At 50.8% G+C, this 22,468-nt stretch overlaps 1 protein-coding gene across 1 annotated transcript in view; it reads right to left on the minus strand.

Annotated features, from left to right (window-relative positions):
* Nucleotides 1-2,482: 2,482 nt before the first annotated feature.
* The window catches only part of gabra4 (gamma-aminobutyric acid type A receptor subunit alpha4), a gene marked incomplete at both ends in the record, with an annotated part of 82,424 nt that continues 62,438 nt past the window's right edge, over nt 2,483-22,468 (minus strand). The window contains 2 exons of the mRNA XM_080536658.1: nt 2,483-3,133; nt 15,813-16,054. Of these exons, the coding sequence (XP_080392784.1) occupies nt 2,483-3,133; nt 15,813-16,054 (893 nt within the window). The remainder of the gene's footprint in view (nt 3,134-15,812; nt 16,055-22,468) is intronic.

Consider the following 22,468-nt stretch of genomic DNA (forward strand, 5'->3'; position numbering starts at 1 on the left):
TTGGAGTGAGATTTGGAGGTGGAGCGGCCCAAAACTGTGCACGTTTTGGCAGCGGCGGCCCCTCTCTCCCACCCAATTATTTGTGCTAGTTTCCTGCAATTGTACATGTTGTTCATAATAAACCAGCACAATAAATTAAAATAATGAACATTTTATAAAACAAGACAAAATATGAAATCTTAATAAACAGCCTACAGACTCTAAAAGAAAATTGGGCCCCATCAACAGGATGGGGTCAGAAGCAGAAAGACCCTTGGTCATCATCTTATATATAGTGCATTGCTCATAGATGGCTATCATGTTATACAGTACATACCAGGGTTTTTCCTGGGTCAGAATGAGGGCTTGACGGTTGATTTTTGGGGGAGGGACCCCCAATTGTTGTATTTGTATTGTAAATTGTAATTATTATTATTAATGTACCATGTACCTGGTTATGTTACAGTAGAGAAACAAAAAACAGTTACCAAAACTGAGTATTTACTAGCTAATTGGCAAAAGATTGGCGTGGTGCAACTGAAATTAGTAAACTGAAATTAACTGAAATTAGTAACTGAAATTAGTAAACAACTAGTTTGAAACTAGCTAGTAACAACTAGGGGTTTAGTAAGTAAGTAAGTAAGTAATGACTTACGCCAAATTGGTGCAACCCAGTCCAGTAGGCTACCAGATACGATGTTGTAATGTATGCACATATTTTGCTACCACGGTTGCCAGATGGAATTGACAATGTCCAGCCCAACCGGTCTAAAAGCTGCCGAATCCACCCGTCCAGTGTGACCAAAAGTAGCCCAATCTGGCAACCCTGCTTGCTACGTTCTTGCAGCTCGCGTGAACACAGGTTCTCCCATCAGCGCTCGCCTGCCGCTTCGATTGCAGACTCAAGTTAACACGCGTGCAGAAAGATGCCACGAAACTCATGTCTGGTAGCTTTCTTTCAAGGAATTTCAAAAATAAAAGTCCCGTAAAACAAATAGTTTTTTTCGCCGTGAGAAATAGAGATGCGGCGTGAGAGCGTGAGAACTGGTTGAAATGCGTGAGTCTCACAGCGATTGCGTGAGACTTGGCAGCTCTGGCTATGCTAGTCACTACGCTAGGCGCTATGCTAGTCACTATGCTAAGCGCTATGCTAGTCACTACGCTAGGCGCTATGCTAGTCACTACGCTAGGCGCTATGCTAGTCACTACGCTAGGCGCTATGCTAGTCACTACGCTAAGCGCTATGCTAATCACTACGCTAGGGGCTATGCTAGCCACTACACTAGGCGCTATGCTAGTCGCTACGTTAGGCGCTATGCTAGTCGCTACACGAGGCGGGGGGGGGGGAAGACGGGGTGGGGGGGGGCAAAATGACTGTGGCAGCACTGCAACATAAGTCGCTTTGGATAAAAGCGTCAGCTAAATGGCGTATATTATTATATATTATTATATATTCAAATCCATTTGGGCTGGCAGCGATGACATCATCTATGTGCTTCTAGACACGCCTCCAGGAAGGAGCTGTCCTAATCTGACCTCTGACCCCTGCCTGTGACCCTCCATGTCTGACCTGGCTGTGATGACACAGAGGGTGCGTTTGTAAATACGCTCTGAGGGTGCCGGAGTGATGTTTGCCGCTGAGAGGCACTGTGGCGCTCTGACCTCTGACCCCTGCCTGTGGCGCTCTGACTAGACAGACATTCATCCGTCTGAACCTTGGGAGGAGGAAGTGGTTGTGGCTGGTTGGTCTCCAGAGGCCCCATATCTCCATGTAACACAGCAGGTCAACGGACTGCACTTATATTATAGGTAATATACAGGTAATGATCATGTTTATACATTTTGAATGAAATTTGAATGGGTGAAAATGTCAACATTAGTTAACTACAGTCTAACTGACCGTTAGGGTTAGTTAGGGTTAGGGTTAGTTAGGGTTAGGGGTTAGCCGGGGTAACGGAGTCTTTCTGCTCTGTGACGTTGAAACCAGAGGTCGCTACCATAACAACCTGAACACTCTTTCTAAGCCTCCATGTTTTTATCAGCACGCCCCCAGCACTCCCCCTCCTCCTTCCCCTCCCTCTCCTCCTCCTCCTCCCCCTCCCCCTCCTCCTCCTCCTCTTCCTCCTCCTCCTCCTCCTCCTCAGGTCTCCAGGCAGCGAGAGGGTTCGTCTCTGCAAGGTTACCAAGGTTACCAACTAGCCCTGCCTCTCACCAGACCGCCAGGGAGGGGCTAGTTCCCGTGGTAACAGAGGATGGCCAGAAGGTAAACAAACAAACAGGGTTTCCATGGTGATCCTCTGAGGCTCCTGTCCAACGTTCCGTCGTTCTTCAGTCAGTGATGATGTCAGTGATGATGTCATGACGTCAGCAGCGAAGCCCTCCTACACAGCCTTGTTCTGCCGCTATCTTGGTTTTAGAAAATGATCCACTCCCCAGGGCCCCGCCCCCTTCCCCCCCAGAGAGTCCCCCCCCCACCTCCAGGGAGCCTCCCGTGCCCCTGCCCCTACACCCCTCTCCCCTCCATGGTGTCTTTGGACAGGTAGACCACCCAGTACACCATGTTGAATGCCCCGAAGCTGACCGGGAACAGGATGCGGGCGTACTGGTCGATCTTGCTGGTTCCACCCATGCCGGCGGTGGAGGGCTGGGAGCAGGGCGACTCCCGGACCTCCAGACCTCCCCTCCCCGCCTGGAGGTGCCTCAGCCTGGGGACCAGGAGCTCAGCACCTCCCCTCCCCTGGAGGTGCCTCAGCCTGGGGACCAGGAGCTCAGCACCTCCCCTCCCCTGGAGGTGCCTCAGCCTGGGGACCAACAGCTGCTCTAGAGAGGAGAGGCCTGCACCCTGGCTGGACGACAGCTGCTCCAGAGAGGCGGGACCAGAGCTCTGGTTGGACGACAGCCACTCCAGAGAGGCGGGGCCAGAGCTCTGGTTGGACGACAGCTGCTCCAGAGAGGCGGGGCCAGAGCTCTGGTTGGAGGACGGAGCCTTGTGCGTGGTCCTGACAGACAAGCTGGAGGAGGCGGGGTTTAATTGGCTGTCACGGGATACCCTGTTTAGCCACGCTGACTCCGCCCACCTGCTGCTGCTGACCTGAGGGGCATTCTGGGAGTTGTAGTTGACCCGCTTCCTCAGGTTGCCGTTGGTGTCTGGGTGCTGCAGATGGAAAATTATCAACATATATATATATATATATATATACATAATATATCAACAGTTATGATTATCATACGTAACAGTTATGATTATAAGCAGAAACAGAAACAGAAGCAGAATTAGAAACAGAAACAGAAACAGAAGCAGAAACAGAAACAGAAGCAGAAACAGAAACAGAAACAGAAGCAGAAACAGAAGCAGAAGTAGAAACAGAAATAGAAACAGAAACAGAAACAGAAGCTCTCAAACCAGATTGGCTGATGAAGGGCAGATATACTTTCTTCTGGAAAGGAAACTCTGCTGATGAGCCGCGAATCCATGGCGTGGGTTTTGCTGTTAAGAACAGCCTCATTAGCCACCTCTGCCATCTCCCTGTGGGCATCAATGAACGCCTAATGACCCTGCTTGCAACCTGATGCTTGCAAGCAGTCAAATGGCCACCGTCATTAGTGCTTACCCTCCCACACTTGATGCACAGGACGAAGCTAAAGAGGTTTTCTGTGCTGATCTGGACAACATCCTAACAACATCCTAACAACACCCTAACACCATCCTAACACTATCCTAACAACATCCTAACAACATCCTAACCAAAGTCCCCATGAAAAAGTCACCAAAGTCCCTTATCAACTGCCTGCATGAAATAAAAACCTGGATGACATCTAACCTTCTCAAACTCAACACCAAGAAAACAGAGCTCATGGTTGTGGCACCCAAGGCACTGCTCCGGAAGGTTGGCGACTTCATCCTTGAGGTCGACAGCTGCTCCATCTCCCCATCCTCCGAAGTCCGAAACCTGGGCGTCATCCTGGACTCCACCCTCTCCTTCCAGTCCCACATAAAATCCATCACCAAATTCGCCTTTTTTCACCTTAGAAATATTGCCAGATTACGACCTTCCCTCACTGACTCCGTTGCCGAAACCCTCATCCACGCATTCATCACCTCCCGTCTGGATTACTGCAATGGAGTCCTGTTCGGGGTTCCCAACAAAGCTCAGCTGCCAGGGTTCTCACCCACACCAAGCCCTGGAAGCACATAACCCCCACCCTCTCCCAACATACCCCTTCCCGCAACCTGCGGTCCGCAGACATGGGCCTGCTGTCCACCCCCCGCACCAACTTATGGACCTTTGGGGACAGAGCCTTCAGCGTGGCCGCACCTACACTCTGGAACTCCCTCCCCATAGTGATCCGCAACGCCCCTACCCTAGACTCGTTCAAATCAGCCCTTAAAACCCATCTGTTCACCAAGGCCTTTGGCCCCTAGTCACTGTTTCTGTTTTGCTTTGTTTGTTTTCTGTTTTCTGGCCTGCTACCATACTACTGCTACCATACTACTGCTACCATACTACTGCTAACATACTACTGCTAGCAAAGTGCTCAGGACACACCTGGTCATCACCCACACACACTTTTCCACCAAAAGAACAAATTCAAAACATCCTGGATGCATCCTCACTCTAAAGTCTGGCACCTCATCGACTATGTCATCGTTGTTACGTCCACATGTGTCCTTGTTGTGTTTCCTTCCCTTCTGTGTTATCCTCTGTCATTCTACATCCAGGTGTTGTCAATTGGCCAATCATTCCCTCATTCATCATCCCACTCCTGTCCAATCAGAGGACCCATCATCCAATCAGAGGGCTGCCCGTCTGTTTAAATGTTCCTCATTGTGTCTCCTTGTCAGTTGACTGTTTGGTTGTGTTTTGTTTGTTAGTTTGTCAACTCTTAGTTTCTTAGGTTGTTTGTGTTATTTCGTACGTACCTTTTCCATTTTCCATTTAGTGGTTTGTTTAGAGTAAGATTACGTTTGGTTGTTTGTTTATTTGATTAAGTATTTGACTACAGTTTATTTTCTATTTGTATTGTCACACACTAGCCATAGGAAACAGGCGTAGGTGAGATACCCTTGGGTATACATTACATCACGTAGGCTCATCTATGTTAAATACATTAGGCAAAGGAGCGTCTGTCATTATGTAGAATTGTAATCACTGGTAGGGTCTCACTTTATTCTTTTGTTTCTTTGGGTTGACACCGCTCATAGTCTACCTGTTGTCCTATGGCTTGTGTTTTTGTACACCACCATTTGTATATTAAATCATTGCACTTTAGTTCGTTCGTGTTGTGCCTTTTATTTAGTTTTTTTCCCTCCCACACTACAAGTGGCAACTTCCTTACACCCTTTATGTTACGGCTCCCCCTACACCCCTAGACGTAGAGCCATAAGACCTGGGGTTCGTAACAATCGTCCTCACCAAAGATCGCCAGGATGTGACCACATCCCAAACTCCGTGACCACATCCCAGTCGCCGGCGCTGAGCCCCTCGGGATGGACTTGCCAAGGCTATCCTGGGTGAGGCTCAATCGTCTCCGGACCGGCGTCGGGCGTTTCCGCTCATCAATGCACAGATGGGGCTTGGCCCCAAATGCGTCGTGCGAGTGTGGCGCAGAGGACCAAACCGCAGACCATATTATCCTGGATTGCCCGGTGTACCACCCACCCAACGGGATGCATGGTCTGTCGGTACTAGACGACGAGACGATGACGTGGCTTCTGGAGGGGTGTCCAGAAATATAGCCCGGGTGAGCCCCTCAACCAGGTCTCGGGGTGGTAAAAGGGTAGCCCCTCGGCCCCGAGCCTGGTGGAGTGGAGAGGAAAAACAACAACCCATACGCCGAAGAAGAAGAAGCCAGGATGTGCTTAACACGAGAGCCATGACCAGTGCAGACGACTGCTGGCCGACCGCCTCCATCCGCCTCATGCAGAAAAGAAGGGTGCAAAAAAGACAGAGCACTAAAACTCAACCTGGACTGTCTGGGTGACACCACCACCTACCACCACCAGGACTGTCTGGGTGACACCACCACCTACCACCACCAGGACTGTCTGGGTGACACCACCACCACCACCAGCAGGACTGTCTGGGTGACACCACCTACCACCACCAGGACTGTCTGGGTGACACCACCTACCACCACCAGGACTGTCTGGGTGACACCACCTACCACCACCAGGACTGTCTGGGTGACACCACCTACCACCACCAGGACTGTCTGGGTGACACCACCACCACCACCACCAGGACTGTCTGGGTGACACCACCTACCACCACCAGGACTGTCTGGGTGACACCACCTACCACCACCAGCAGGACTGTCTGGGTGACACCACCACCAGCAGGACTGTCAGGGTGACACCACCTACCACCACCAGGACTGTCTGGGTGACACCACCACCTACCACCACCAGGACTGTCTGGGTGACACCACCACCACCACCACCATGACTGTCTGGGTGACACCACCTACCACCACCAGGACTGTCTGGGTGACACCACCACCACCACCACCACCACCACCACCACCAGGACTGTCTGGGTGACACCACCTACCACCACCAGCAGGACTGTCTGGGTGACACCACCTACCACCACCAGGACTGTCTGGGTGACACCACCACCTACCACCACCAGGACTGTCTGGGTGACACCACCACCACCACCACCATGACTGTCTGGGTGACACCACCTACCACCACCAGCAGGACTGTCTGGGTGACACCACCTACCACCACCAGGACTGTCTGGGTGACACCACCTACCACCACCAGGACTGTCTGGGTGACACCACCTACCACCACCGGCAGGACTGTCTGGGTGACACCACCTACCACCACCAGGACTGTCTGGGTGACACCACCACCACCACCACCAGCAGGACTGTCTGGGTGACACCACCTACCACCAGCAGCTCTCTCAGTACAAACCTGCCCAAGCAACATCCTACTGATGATGAAACACACTGGGCTCAGGTCTACCATCATGGAGATGGTAATCACCATCACAGACTCCTGCAAAGCACCCTGGGACATAAAACTCCTGAACACCAAGACTGGGACGATGAAAATGACCTGGCAACCCTAACCCTAACCCAACCACAAACCTTCATCACCTGGCAACATGACATCAACCACAAGACTAAAAGAGCAGCCCATGACCCTGACCCTGACCCTGACCTTAACCCTGACCGTGACCCTAGCCCTGACCCTGACCCTAGCCCATGCCAAAGCGAAGGCAGCCGCTCAGTCTCGGGTTAGGGTCAGGGTCAGGGAACTGAAGTGGGGAACCAGTGGTGGACGAAGAGAAGCTCTGGAGATCCAGCAGGTAGCAGACTCTGGAGATCCAGCAGGTAGCAGACTCTGGAGATCCATCAGCTAGCAGACTCTGGAGGTCCAGCAGGTAGCAGACTCTGGAGATCCAGAGGTTTCTTTGATGCAACTAGAGCCCCAGTTTCTGTTGCCAAGGAAACGGGCTAACTGCTGAAAGGTGATGAGTCACTGGCAAACAGATGGAAAGAGCCTCTGGCAGGTTCTGGCAAAAACTGGCTGCCCAGAAAAATCCCACAGCCACAGTGGAGGTACTGTCACTGGAGATGAAACAGAACCCTTCAGGTCCGACACTGGAGTCAAGCAGGGTTGTGTCATCGCCCCTACACTGTTCCCCATTTGCATTGCTGCTGTCCTCCATCTCACAGCTGAACATCTGCCCAAGGGAGTCAGAATGATGTCCAGGATGGACGGGCAACTTCTGAACATCAACAGATTCAGGGCTACAGGTCGGACCACCACCGTGTCCATCATGGAGCTGCAGTATGCTGAGGATGACGCCCTTGTGGCCCTTTCAAAAAAGGACCTGCAGAGCATTCTGGATGTCTTAGCTAAAGCGTACAAGCAGCTTGGTCTGCCCATCAACATAAAGAAAACCCAAATCCTCCATCAACCACCCGTCCTCTATAAACACTGTCCAGCCCCCAAACATCTCCATCCACAACACCAAACTGGAACATGTGAACCACTTCACATATGTTGGCAGCCTCCCGTCATCTAAAGCCAATATTGATGATGAAACACACCAGCGCCTCAGTTGTGCCAGCGGGGCTGAGAACCGCCACCTCCAGGCCAGGACAAACATCCTGGTCTACACAGCTGTGGTGTTGACCTCCCTCCTCCCTCCTCCCTCCTGGTCTACACAGCTGTGGTGTTGACCTCCCTCCTCCCTCCTCCCTCCTCCCTCCTCCCTCCTGGTCTACACAGCTGTGGTGTTGACCTCCCTCCTCCCTCCTCCCTCCTCTCTCCTCTCTCCTCCCTCCTGGTGTACTAAGTTGTGGTGTTGACCTCCCTCCTCCCTCCTCCCTCCTCTCTCCTCCCTCCTGGTCTACTAAGTTGTGGTGTTGACCTCCTCCCCCCCTCCTCCCTCCTCCCTCCTGGTCTACTCGGAGTGGCTTCAACACTGGTCAGGGGTGCAAACAGGTGATGGCCCAAAAAGGTGACACATTTTTTTTGTGGCTAACCTTAGGGGGGGGGGGGGGGGGGGGGAGATAACGCTAGCACTAATGGTGTTAAATAGATATCGCTAGCACTAACGGTGGTCTAACAATGATGCGTGTGTAAGTAGCAGAAGCCCTGACCTCAACACCTGCAGAATTACTTCTAAAACAGTTTACCGTGACTGTGTTCTCTATGCTGTCTGGAACTGTACCTAGCTCCCTGAAGCTAAACGTTATTTCAACTGCAGCAGAGTTTAGCAGACAGGGAGATTAGCTAGCTTGTGCATCATGTGACATGGATGAGACTTAGACCCCCCCCCCCCCAACCACACCCAAAACATTTTTTTTGCAGATCTACACAATTCACATGGATGACCTATTTTGAGATAAAAACGGCTAATTTAGCAGAAAGGTGACAAGTTTGCACCCCTGCTGGTGTTTTTTAGTGTTTTTAAGTACATTTGTATGTACATTTTTATTTTAGTACTTATAGGGAACGGTTGTGTAAATAGTACCTACAGCAGACTAGACTTACTAGAAGTAGGTGCGCAAAATGAGAGGACTGTAGCAACGGAATTCTTGGAACAGCAGGGAATCCCATTCGAAATCGCTAGGTCGCCGGGTGAACAGTACTACGCTATCCCAACACTCAGGCGCAAACGTCGGCGGCAAGACCGTAAGCAACGCCGAGGACGAAGGGGGGGCCTGCTAGCTAGGCTGAGGAGAAGCCCGAATAAGCCAGCTTTGCCGAGTATTTTCCTATCCAACGTCAGGTCTCTGGCTAACAAGATGGACGAATTGAGACTGCATGTCGCTACCAATAACATCGTGGGAGATAGCTGTGTGATTATTCTAACGGAGACCTGGCTAAATGACACTATCTTGGACTCCGCGGTAGGCCTGGAAGGCAGGACCTTACACCGTGCGGACAGGACTTTGCTTAGTGGGAAGACCCGCGGAGGCGGCCTCATTATATCTACGAAGGACAGCTGGTGCTTAAACACGAAAACTGTAAGTAGCCACTGCTCCCCTGACCTAGAATACTTGACTGTTAAATGCCGACCCACATACCTCCCGAGGGAATTCAACACATAACATGTGTTTACATTGCGCCAAACGCGGATGGTAGCTTAGCATTGGCGTGGCTATATGACGTCATCAGTGGTGAACAAAGCGCGGACCCACAGGCAGTCCATATAATCGCCGGAGACATTAATCATGCTGACCTGAAGGTAGTACTACCGAAGTTCTATCAGCATGTTAAATGTGCAACAAGAGGAGAAAAAACACTGGATAAGGTATACACCAACATCAAGCTTGCTTACAAGGCTAGACCGCTAGCTCATCTAGGCATGTCTGACCATGTGTCAATCCTCCTGATCCCAGCCTACACTACCATGAGGAAAAGTGCTCCCATCACCACTAAGACTGTCAGAACCTGGCCAGCAGGGTCCGCTCCACTGCAGATCTGCCTGAATGACACCTCATGGCAGGAATATGAGCATGAGGACCTGGAACAGTTCACGTCGTCGGTTCTGAACCACATAGTGAACTGCACCAACTCAGTCACCGTGGACAAACGGGTCCGGGTCTACCCCAACACGAAGCTATGGATGACTGGGAAGGTCCAAAAACTGATCAATGAGAGGGACAACGCCTTCGCAGGGAAGGGCACACTGCTGTACAGCACCACCAGGGCTAACCTAAAGCGCGGCATCCGGGAGGCCAAGGCAGACCACAGAGAGAAGATTGAGGAATGCTTCCTGAGCAACGACTCCAGGCGGGTGTGGCAGGGGGTTCAGCACATGACAAACTTCAGAGCCAACAGGCTCACAGCCGCAGAGGACGACCCCCTGCTGGCGGAAAAGCTGAACTCCTTCTACGCCCGGTTCGACGAGGGGCGAACGGAGGTAACCACAACACAAACACCACTCTCTCCAGCTCTCAGCAGCCTCACCCTCACAGAGCATGAAGTGAGACGCGTGCTGAAGGCGGTGGACCCCAGGAAAGCCTCAGGGCCGGATGGCGTCCTGGGACGGGTGCTGAGGGACTGCGCCGACCAGCTGGCCAGGGTTTTCACCAACATCTTCAACCAGTCCCTGTCCCAGGCCACCATCCCACCCTGCCTGAAAACCTCAACTATCATCCCAGTCCCGAAGAAAAGCACGGTGAGCTGCCTAAACGACTACCGCCCGGTGGCACTCACACCAATCATCATGAGTGCTTCGAGAAACTAGTCCTGGCCCACATAGTCACACGCCTCCCGCCCAACCTGGATCCATACCAGTTCGCCTACAGAGCCCACAGGTCCACAGAGGACGCCATCGCGACGACTCTCCACTCCACTCTATCCCACCTGGAGAGGGGAAACAGCTACGCGAGACTGCTCTTTGTGGACTTCAGCTCTGCCTTCAACACCATCCTTCCAGACAGGCTAGTGACCAAACTACTAGACCTGGGACTATCACACTCTATATGTGCATGGATCAAGGACTTCCTGTCCGACCGCCCCCAGAGGGTGCGGGTGGGCTCCCACACCTCCACAGCCCTCAGACTCAGCACTGGGTCCCCCCAGGGCTGCGTGCTAAGCCCCATCCTCTACAACCTCTACACCTACGACTTCACCACCGTCCACCCCAGCAACTCCATCGTAAAGTTTGCAGACGACACCACCGTGGTGGGCTGCATCTCGGGGGGGGGGGCGAGGCGGCGTACAGGGATGAGGTAGAGCAGCTGAGCAAGCTGTGCAAGGTTAACAACCTGCTGCTGAACCAGTCAAAGACCCAGGAAATCATCGTGGACTTCAGGAGGAAAAAATCTGAGGTCCAGCCCCTGCTCATCGACGGAGAGAGCGTGGAGAGAGTCTCAACCCTCCGATTCCTGGGGGTGCACATACAGGATGACCTGTCCTGGAAGAACAACACAGCAGCCATCATCAAGAAGGCACAACAGCGGCTCTTCTTCCTGAGAGTCAGGTCCTTCCTCAGGAAGGACCACAACAAGCAGGAGATACTGGTGGCCTTCTACTGCTGCGCAGTGGAGAGCATCCTCATCTACTGCATCTGCAACTGGTTCTCCAGCTGCACAGCCGCAGAGAGAAATGCGCTACAGAGAGTCGTGAGAACAGCCCAGAAGATCACCGGCGCCCCCCTCCCCTCTCTGGAAGAGCTGTACAACACACGCTGCCTCAGGAAGGCCTCCAAGATCTCCAGAGACCCATCCCACCCTGGGTACGAACACTTTGCCCGGCTGCCCTCGAACAGGCGGTACAGGACCATGGCCGCAAGGACAAACAGACTGAAGCTCAGCTTCTACCCCAGGGCCATCCAGGCCCTGAACACAGCAAAGACCTAGGTTCTGGGCCCTGGACAGTCTGGACGGATTGATGGCAGCTGCTGGATTGAAAAATCAGGTGTAGTGCTGAGGCACAAATGTGTACATTTCAAGCCTGCAAACTGCGACACTTTAAATGAATGTGCAATAACACTATGTGCAATATGACAACCCTAGGGAACATAAGGTTGCAGAGAAATAGGAAATGTTAGAATAGGTATAGCATAGCATAGAGTACAGCACAGTGTTTTATCTGTACAGTATAGTATAGTGGATAGTGTACATAGCCTTTATTTATGTAAACCAGCTCCTTTCCCTTCTTGTTTTTTTTTCTGTTTTTTTTCTTTCCTAGCACCAGGGGAGCCACCCCTCCCAAATTTCGTCGGCACCTGGACATGAAGACCCTAGAGGCACCTGGACATGAAGACCCTAGAGCAGGGGTCTTCAACCTTTTCAGCCCAAGGACCCCTTGGACGAGAGACAACCAGAACAGGGACCCCCACATGTAATAACAATTTTTACATGTCACATTTTAAGGCCTATAATAACTTTATTCACCTTATTAACCTATTTTGTCACGACCAGAGGTAGGACCCAAACGCAGACACAGGTGAACAGGTAAGAGTTAAATAATAAAGGTTTATTTCTAGTAACAAGGCTGATGGGAATAGGCAGGTGGGTCGTCAGGCAGGCGGGAGGTCAGGCAGGAGGAAGGGTCGACAGACAGGTGGGGAATCAAGCAGGAAGAATGGTCGGCAGGCAGGTGGAGTAGTCGGCAGACAGGCAGGGGGTCAGACAGGAGGAGTAGTCGGCAGACAGGCAAACTCAGCACTCATTTCTTTAGCGGCGAGGGATTCTCTGTGCAGCATGCAGTGAGTCCACATCACTTTGGGGGCGACTTTTCTGACAAGCGCCATCAGTCCACTCTTTTGCCCAGTCATAGCGCGCGCACCGTCGGTACACACCGCGACACACTTTGCCCAACGTACGTCATTTTCACCGAAAAAGTCATCAATCACTTTGAAAATGTCAGCACTTGTTGTGCGTTCAGGAAGCTTCTTACAAAACAAGAACTCTTCACACATTTCGTCTTGGTCAACAAAGCGCACAAATGCCAAGAGCTGTGCGTCTTTGGAGATGTCCACTGATTCATCCAATTGGAGTGCAAATGCCTCCGCCGTTTGTAATTTCTCAATTAACTGCACCCTCACATCCGATGCCATTTCACCAATTTGCCGAGCAATTGTTGTGTCTGACAATGGGATAGTCTTCAACCTTTCTGCACATGAATGAATGAATGAATGGACTTTATTGTCATTGCTACAGTACAGGTACCAAACAACGAAATTTAGGAGGGGTGGCTCCCCTGGTGTTAGGAAAGGGAAAAAAAAAAAACTTTTAAAAAAATCACAAGAAGGGAAGGAGCTGGTTTACATAAATAAAGGCTATGTACACAATCCACTGTACTATACTGTACAGATAGACGACTAGGGTTGTCATATTGCACAATAGTATTGTTTCACGTTATTTAAAGTGTCACAGTTTGCAGGCTTGAAATGTACATGTTTGTGCCTCAGCACTACACCTGATTTTTACGCGAAGAGCAACTTGATATGAGGCTTTCAAAGCAAGCTCACCGACTTTCGCAGATTTTCTTATCATTGTCTGTTGGCCTTGGAGAGAGTGCAGACGAGCCTGAAAGTAGTCCAGTGCTCTATCTTGTAAGTGGCCATGATTCGTCTCCAAGTGTCGTTGCAGCTTTGATGGCTTCATGCTTTCGTTTGAGAGCGTCGCCGCACAAACAACACAGACCGGCAATTCCACTCCTTCGGTTTCTTTGAAAGTAAATCCAAACTTTAGGTACACTTCTGAATATTTTCGGGACTTTTCTCTTTTGCGTTTATCTGCCCCTGGGGCAGGCGCTGCTGGGGCCGAGGTGGAAGGAGTAGGCCTAGCCGTTGGATCTCGAGCTCGAGGTCTCGTTACTGTTACAAATGTATCCATCCTGCTTCACTAATTAATAGTAGTAACTAATAATGTGAAGTTATAATATAATTATTGGACTCGGACAACTTGCGCACGTTTAACTCAACCAGTTTAATCAACACTCAGCTTCAACAGTGCCTCGGGTCATTACCCATAATGCAAATAGTAAATAGTACATTTTTATTGTAAATAGTTTTTTGTCAAAAGTAGCTTATTATTGCCTATTAATGCTTGTAGTTTACTCAATATAACTTTTGTTATATTTCTAAATTGTCACAAATTATTTTGGTGAAAATTGTAAATTATTCTGAAAAAATTTGGCGGACCCCCTGCAGTACCTCTGCGGACCCCCTAGGGGTCGCGGACCCCCGGTTGAAGACCACTGCCCTAGAGGCACCTGGACATGAAGACCCTAGAGGCACCTGGACATGAAGACCCTAGAGGCACCTGGACATGAAGACCCTAGAGGCACATCCGCAGAGATCAGCTGGGAGGAGAGACGCACAAACACCAAGAAGGGGGACAGTCATACTCGACTACGAGTGACCGTGTGTGTGGTGTGTGTGTGTGTGTGTGTGTGTGTGTGTGTGTGTGTGTGTGTGTTCAGCTTTGACTCATCTCACAGCAGCTTATGTCACTCTTCTGCTCTGAGGGTGTGAGTGGGCTGGAGTGATGCATCATACACACACACACACACACACACACACACACACACACACACACACACACACACACACACACACACACACACACACACACACACACACACACACACACACACACACACACACACACACACACACACACACACACACACACACACACACACACACACACACACACACACACACACACACACACACACACACACACACACACACACACACACACACACACACAGGGGCGGCTGTGGCGTAGGAGGTAGAGTCGGCGTCTAATGATCGCAAGGTTGGCTGATCGGCGGTTCGAGCCCCGGCTGGCCACATGTCGAAGTGTCCTTGGGCAAGACACTTAACCCCAAATTGCTCCCAATGAGCGGGCCGGCGCCTTGCATGGTAGCTTGTCGCCATTGGTGTGTGAATGTGTGTGTGAATGGGTGAATGAGAGGCCGTTGTAAAGCGCTTTGGAATAAGGCGCTATATAAGTCAGTCAATTTACAATTTCAATTTACAATTTACACACATACACACTCATACACACTCATACACACACACACACACCCTCACACATGCTACTGCTTCCCTCTCTCTAAGAACAGAGCATTAATCCTCTCCCTCCCCCTCCCCCTCCCACCCCCCCCCCCCGCCTCTCTGAAACCTATACAGATGTGTGCTCGCCTATGTTGCCGTGGCAACCTGATAATCCACTGAAGCGTCATCACTAAACTGCACGATTAATCCCCAGGGCTGACTTCTGTCCTTAGCAACTGTCAATCAACTACACAATGTCCTTAGCAACTGTCAATCAACTACACACTGTCCTTAGCAACTGTCAATCAATTACACACTGTCCTTAGCAACTGTCAATCACCTGCTCTCTGTCCTTGAGAGAGAGACAGAGAGAGAAACAAGAGAGAGACAGAGAGAGAGAGAGACAGAGAGAGAGACAGAGAGACAGAGAGAGAGAGATAGACAGAGAGAGAGACAGAGAGAGAGACAGAGAGACGAAGAGACAGAGACAGAGAGAGACAGAGAGAGAGACAGAGAGAGAGAGAGACACAAAGAGAGAGAGAGAGAGAGAGACAGAGAGAGAGACAGAGAGAGAGAGAGACACACAGAGATAGAGAGACAGAGAGAGAGAGACACACACACAGAGAGAGAGAGACAGAGAGACAGAGAGAGAGACACAGAGAGACAGAGACAGAGAGACACAGAGATAGAGAGACAGAGACAGAGAGAGACAGAGAGAGACAAGCTGGATGACAGCTGTCCAGGGTTTGACTTGTCTAGATAACAGCTGTCAACCAATTGGCTGTAGCTCTGTGGCCCAGCCCCTCCCCCTCCCCTCCCAGTCCCCCCCCCCCCCCTCACCTGCAGGACCTCCTCCTCCTTCCCCTGGGTGGGGGTGGTGGCGGGGGGGGGGGGGCAGCCAGGCTTCCTGCGGAGGCGCTCGGTGGTGAAGTAGTTGACAGCGGCGAACTCGATCAGGGCGGAGAAGACAAAGGCGAAGCAGACGGCGATGAACCAGTCCATGGCCGTGGCGTACGACACCTTGGGGAGGGAGTGGCGCGCACTGATGCTCAGCGTGGTCATGGTCAGGACCGTGGTTATACCTGGGGGGGGGGGGGGGGAGACACTGTGGTTATACCTGGGGGGAGGGGGGGGAAACACTGTGGTTATACCTGGGGGGAGGCGGGGGAGACACTGTGGTTATACCTGGGGGGAGGGGGGGGAAACACTGTGGTTATACCTGGGGGGAGGCGGGGGAGACACTGTGGTTATACCTGGGGGGGGGGGAAGACACTGTGGTTATACCTGGGGGGGGGGAGACACTGTGGTTATACCTGGGGGGAGGGGGGGGAGACACTATGGTTATACCTGGGGGGGGGGGGGGGTGACGTGACACTATGGTTATACCTGGGGGGGGAACAGAGAACCCCCCACTCACACAAGAGGCAGCAGACATCACACACAACATTCTCCAACATTCTCCAACATTCTCCAACATTCTCTAACATTCTCTAACATTCTCCAACATTCTCCAACATTCTCCAACATTCTATAACATTCACACATGACACTGTGGTTATACCTGGGGGGGGGGGGGGGGGGGGGGTGACACTGTGGTTATACCTGGGGGGGGGGGGGGTGACACTGTGGTTATACCTGGGGGGAGGGGGGGGGAGACACTATGGTTATACCTGGGGGGGGGGGACACTGTGGTTATACCTGGGGGGGGGGACACTGTGGTTATACCTGGGGGGGGGGGACACTGTGGTTATACCTGGGGGGGGGGTGACACTGTGGTTATACCTGGGGGGGGGGACACTGTGGTTATACCTGGGGGGGGAACAGAGAACCCCCCACTCACACAAGAGGCAGCAGACATCACACACAACATTCTACAACATTCTCCAACATTCTCCAACATTCTCTAACATTCTACAACATTCTACAACATTCTACAACATTCTACCCCATTCTCCAACATTCTCCAACATTCTCTAACATTCTCTAACATTCTACAACATTCTACAACATTCTCTAACATTCTTTAACATTCTACAACATTCTACAACATTCTACAACATTCTACAACATTCTCTAACACTCTCCAACATTCTATAACATTCTCCAACAATCTCCAACATTCTCCAACATTCTCCAACATTCTCTAACACTCTCCAACATTCTCCAACATTCTCCAACATTCTACAACATTCTACAACATTCTACAACATTCTCTAACACTCTACAATATTCTCCAACATTCTCCAACATTCTCTAACACTCTCTAACATTCTACAACATTCTCTAACACTCTACAATATTCTCCAACATTCTCCAACATTCTCTAACACTCTCTAACATTCTACAACATTCTCTAACACTCTCTAACATTCTACAACATTCTACAACATTTTTTTTAATTTGTATTATTTTTTAATTGTTAATATATTTTATTCATGCATTTTCAGTTTACAGGGATAGACAAGATACATCACAAGGACAATAAACCCGCCCACCTCCCCCTTCCCTCCACCCCTAAGCAAATTAAACAAGCAAGAGGACAGTAACAAAAACATTTAAAAAATAAATAAATAAATAAACAAACAAACAGTAACAACATAACTAACTGCTCTTTAGATGTAAAAGAAAGAAATAAAGATCAGCACCATTTTTCGATAGACGCCCGTGATGGGATTCGGGGTAAGTAAAAAAAAATAATAAATAAATAATAATATTTATATATATAAATACACAGTATATCAACATCATATACATATCAACATCATATATAGTATATCAACATCAGCATCAACACATCTAGAGACAAGCCTCCTTGACTGAGGGGCCTGGTTCATGAGAGTGTATAAGTTGACAGCGTAAAGGCATAAAGGCATTACAAAATTCAGGGCAGCTTCGATAAATAAGATATAAATGGTTGTCATATCCTGTCAAAGATTGCAGATTTGAGAGAGACAGTGTATCGGATCTTTTCCATGTGTAGCAGATTGGTGATCTCTGCTAAACAAGTTTTAAACACAGGTACTTCTTCACCCTTTGTTTGGCTAATCCATGGGAGGGTAGTTCATTTGGGGGTTATTTTATTTGTTTGATTTGTAATTGGTTAAAAGTATGCATGAGGAGAGTGATTGGCTTAGATAGAAATGGGGGCGGGCTTAATGAGTGTGATCTGGGTGACAGGGGAAACGGAAGGTCAGTTGTACAGAGAGATGGGAGTTGGTAAGTTGAGCTCTGAATGATTGTGTAGTTTGTTAAATCTTTTCTGTTAGTTCGTTCACTGTTAATTATTTACATGTACTAATAGATCATTGTGTTTTGTCAGTTTTACAATCTGTTTAATAGAAGAAGAAGGAAAACCAAATCGAATTGTGTCAAGTCTCATCATTTCACCCGTACTGCCGGAGTAAGCAGAAGATTTACCCATTCAGCTAACTAGAGGGAGAGCTGAACAATTGTAAAACACCCGCTGACGACCGCAGGAGGACGGACCGTCAGTTAGCTAAGAAAAACAAGCACGGTTGGACGCAACAGGAGCTCCGGGAGGACAAGGATCCATTCACCGGAGATAAGAGCAAGCTAAAGTCTGGTCAGGTTAGTGACGCAGCCGCCAGCCGGCAACGGAGCCGCGGCGCCCGCAACTGTAGCTAACTAGCCACTTGCTAGCTAGCGTAGCATTAGCCAACCAAGCTAGCGTTAGCCCTGTTGTCGCAATAGCGCAGCAGGCACGCGGTAGAGCTTATAGCACTCAAAGCTACAGCTAACTAGGCCGGCAACGGAGCCGTGGCGCCCGCAACTGTAGCTAACTAGCCACTTGCTAGACAGCGTAGCATTAGCCAACTAAGCTAGCGTTAGCCCTGTTGTCGCAATAGCGCAGCAGGCACTCGGTAGAGCTTATAGCACTTAAACTCTGACGCAGCCGCCGGCCGGCAACGGAGCCGTGACGCCCGCGACTGTAGCTAACTAGCCACGTGCTAGCCAGCGTAGCATTAGCCAACTAAGCTAGCGTTAGCCCTGTTGTCGCAATAGCGCAGCAGGCACGCGGTAGAGCTTATAGCACTCAAAGCTACAGCTAGCTAGGCAGGCAAGGAGTGGAATAATCCACGGCTAGCTTCAACTGGTTAACCCAACTGCAAGAATCCACAGCCAGCTAGGCTAACCTACAAGACCCACCAAGAAAGGAATTGCGAGCTAATAGCAGCTACCCAGAGAGCTACCCACACCCAGCACTCTTCTCTGTGACTCTATTGACTGTTTGCATTAAAATAGGTTTGTGTGTACCTGGGTATTAAGTCGTCGGGGGGAGGAAAATCCTCTCCCACTTTATTATTTTATTTTTAGCAGTATCCCTGGGATGACCCCACGGTGAACCTGGTTCCGCTGCCGAAGACTAGTTAAGGAAGTGCAGGGACCAGCGCAAATCAGCTCAGGGAGTCAGAGAGGGCTGAAGATATAAGATAGAAAAACGAAACAGGTACACAAAAGTTATTTCTGAGTCATAGGCAGAATGGAGGCACTAAAGATCGAAAGGGAAAAGTTGGCAGTCACTTTTGAGAGAGGATATCGCCATATCATCAGGTCAGTGGCATTGATGGGCGAAGATGACATGAAACGCGAGTGGATAGCGCTCCTGTCAAACGCGAAAGACCTAAACTCTGCAGACGACAATTATGAGGAAGGTTTGCAGGCCAAAACAAGTCAGGAACCTGAGACAGGTAACAGTCAGCTTCTTCAAGACATCACCAATGCCGCTGAGGAGAGGGCTCAGAAGGTTGAACAGGTCGGCCACGTCTTAAAGGCCAACATGTGGACGAGGTTCGCGGGAATCGAACTTTCATCCACAATTAGACGAGCAGAACGGAGTCACGAAGGCGCGAAGAGGATCAGTCTAGAAGAGGCAACCCACGACGTTTGTAAAGAACAAAGCACACTCACAGAGAACCTCATCATCAAAGCGCGAAGTCTGCTATCAAGCTGGGGGGAGTGGATCCCTGTAGTTGAGGCGTGTAACACGAGAAAGTCACTAGAGGAGCTGGAGGACAAAAGGGATGAACTTTGGGAAAAGTATGTGACTGAATTTGGAAGAATTGAGAAGGAGAATACTGACAAGATGGCCGACAAGGCCGCCGCAGCAAAGCAAATGGCCACCGACGCTCTCGCCGAAGATGAGAAGAAAAGGGCCGACGCTCTCGCCGAAGATGAGAGGAAAAGGGCCGACGCTCTCGCCGAAGATGAGAGGAAAAGGGCCGACGCTCTCGCCGAAGATGAGAGGAAAAGGGGCGACGCGCTCGCCGAAGAAGAGGCCAAAGATCGAGCGACAAATAGAGAAAATAAAGAAGCTATTGCCAAGCTGGAAAGGAAAGCCGCTGAGGCAAGACTGAAGTCAGCTGATAGCGTGGCCAAGTTTGAGAAGGAGACAGCGAAGGTGAAATTGGGGGCCGAAGAAGAGATCGCTGAGGCAAGGCAGAAGGCGGCCGTGATTGAGTTGAAGGCAGCAGAAATAGCCGCTCAAGAGCGCGCCAAACTACTGGAGGCTCAGCGGGAAGCATGGGAACAAGCCCGGGAGGCAGGGCTGGAGGGCGCCACATATGGAGGCAACCGCACTGGAGCCATCTCCAAGATCAAACTCCCTCCGACAAGGCTGCCCGTGTTCAGCGGGTGTATGAGACATTTTCATCGCTGGCGGAAAGATTGGGAAAGCCTGCAGCGGCAGGGAGACCCATCGGGGTCGCCAGAGGTGAAGAAACTCCACCTCCTCGAGAGCATAGACCGAAAGGTTTTCGAGGAGCTCAAACTCTCGAGCTACCGCTCAGTGGAAGACGTATTCAAAGCCTTGGAGAATCGGTTTGGAGACAAGGCAACCATCGCGCTGCAAATTATTGAGGAATTGGAAAGAATACCAGCGGTAAAAGGAAACCAGCCGAGGAAAGCGATCGACCTTATTCAGGCAGTGGAAAGAGCCCTCATGGACCTGACAGTCTTAGGAGAAGTGGGCGCTATGAAGAACCCACTTGTACTTAAGGCCATCGAGGGCAAACTGCCAGATCGCGTGCAGAAAGGCTGGATTACCTTTGTAACCGAACCCGAAAACCAAGTCGCCCCAGACAAGCGGTTCGATGCTCTTCTTCTGTTTCTGAAAAGGCAGGAAGTAATCCTCGAGGGGATAGCGCGAATCCGAGGCTCCACGGAGACCTCTGGGGGAACACCGGAGAGGCCAGTCAGATGGGAGAAGAGGGCATTCACGAGGGCCACGGAGAGAGACTCACCGGTAGATGAAGAAGAGGAGGAACATCGAGGTGAAACCAGAGTCACGCGCAGGAACTCGGAAAGAAGAGAAGAGTGTGACATCTGTGGAAGCGATCAGCACGGTGGCAAAATATTCTTCTGCCAAAAGTTCAAGAGTGTCAGTCTGGCAGAGAAACGAGCCATAGCAAGGCAAAGCAAAGCCTGTCAGAAATGTTTGGGCATGCACGGCGCCGACGGAGAGTGTAGTAACCGGTACCTGTGCAGAATGTGCAAGCAGAATGAAGGAGGGGCGAGTCATCACTACCTTCTGTGTCCCAAGTGGAGTGAGGGGAAGAAGACAGGGCCAGGGTTCTCTGGCAAGCAACGGGAATTCCTGGACTCTTTGGGACTCAAGACTGAACAGGAAAGGAGGGCGAAGGACGCATTCACCAGTAAGGCTTCGATGACGCTGAGCACGGGCGCAGAAGGCGGGGGTCTCTTCGCGGAGAATGGGCCAGAGGAACATCCAGTACTAATGATGACATTGATAGTCAAAACAGAAGCAGGAAATGCCCTGGGAACCCTCATAGACCTCGCCTCCGACACAAATTATATCACCAACCGGGCCGCCGATCGGCTCCAACTGGAGCGGAGGCAAGTAACACTGACTGTGCAGGGGGTCGGTGGAATGAAGGTCAGGGTCAAGACTAACAAATACCTGCTAAAGGTCAGGGCGTGGAGCAACAACAGATGGAGTCCCCACGAGATGGTATGCTACGGGCTCGACACAATCGCTCGTGCAGACAAGGTCATCAGTCCAGAGCGACTCTGTAAGTTCTTCCCTGGGGTCGAGAAGAAAGAGCTGGTTCGACCTGAGGAAATCGAGCTCTTGATCAGCCACCGAGAGGGACGACTCGCTCCGCGGTGGATAAGAAGGACGGGAGACTTAGTGCTGTGGGACGGGCCTCTGGGGAAGACCGTGGGAGGAACGCACCCAGACCTGTTTGAAAGTTGGGAAAGATCCGCACACAACTCCCAGACGCACTTCGCGCGTTCTCTGAGAACGGAGGCAGTAAGATTTGAGGAGATCCCCTGCAAGACGCCCAGCGCCAAAGAAGAGGATGGAGACCAGAAGCCGCAAGGTCATGAAAGGACCGGGAGAACAGCTGCAAGCAGCAAAGAGGTCCTCGAGTGGTGGAGCTGGGATAGCATCGGCGCCGCGTGCGAGCCAAAATGCGGAGGGTATCGCTGCGGAAATTGTCAACCAGGCGGGAAAG

The sequence above is a fragment of the Nansenia antarctica genome, assembly GCF_963989245.1.
Source record: "Nansenia antarctica genome assembly, chromosome: 7".
NCBI lineage: Eukaryota > Metazoa > Chordata > Actinopteri > Argentiniformes > Microstomatidae > Nansenia > Nansenia antarctica.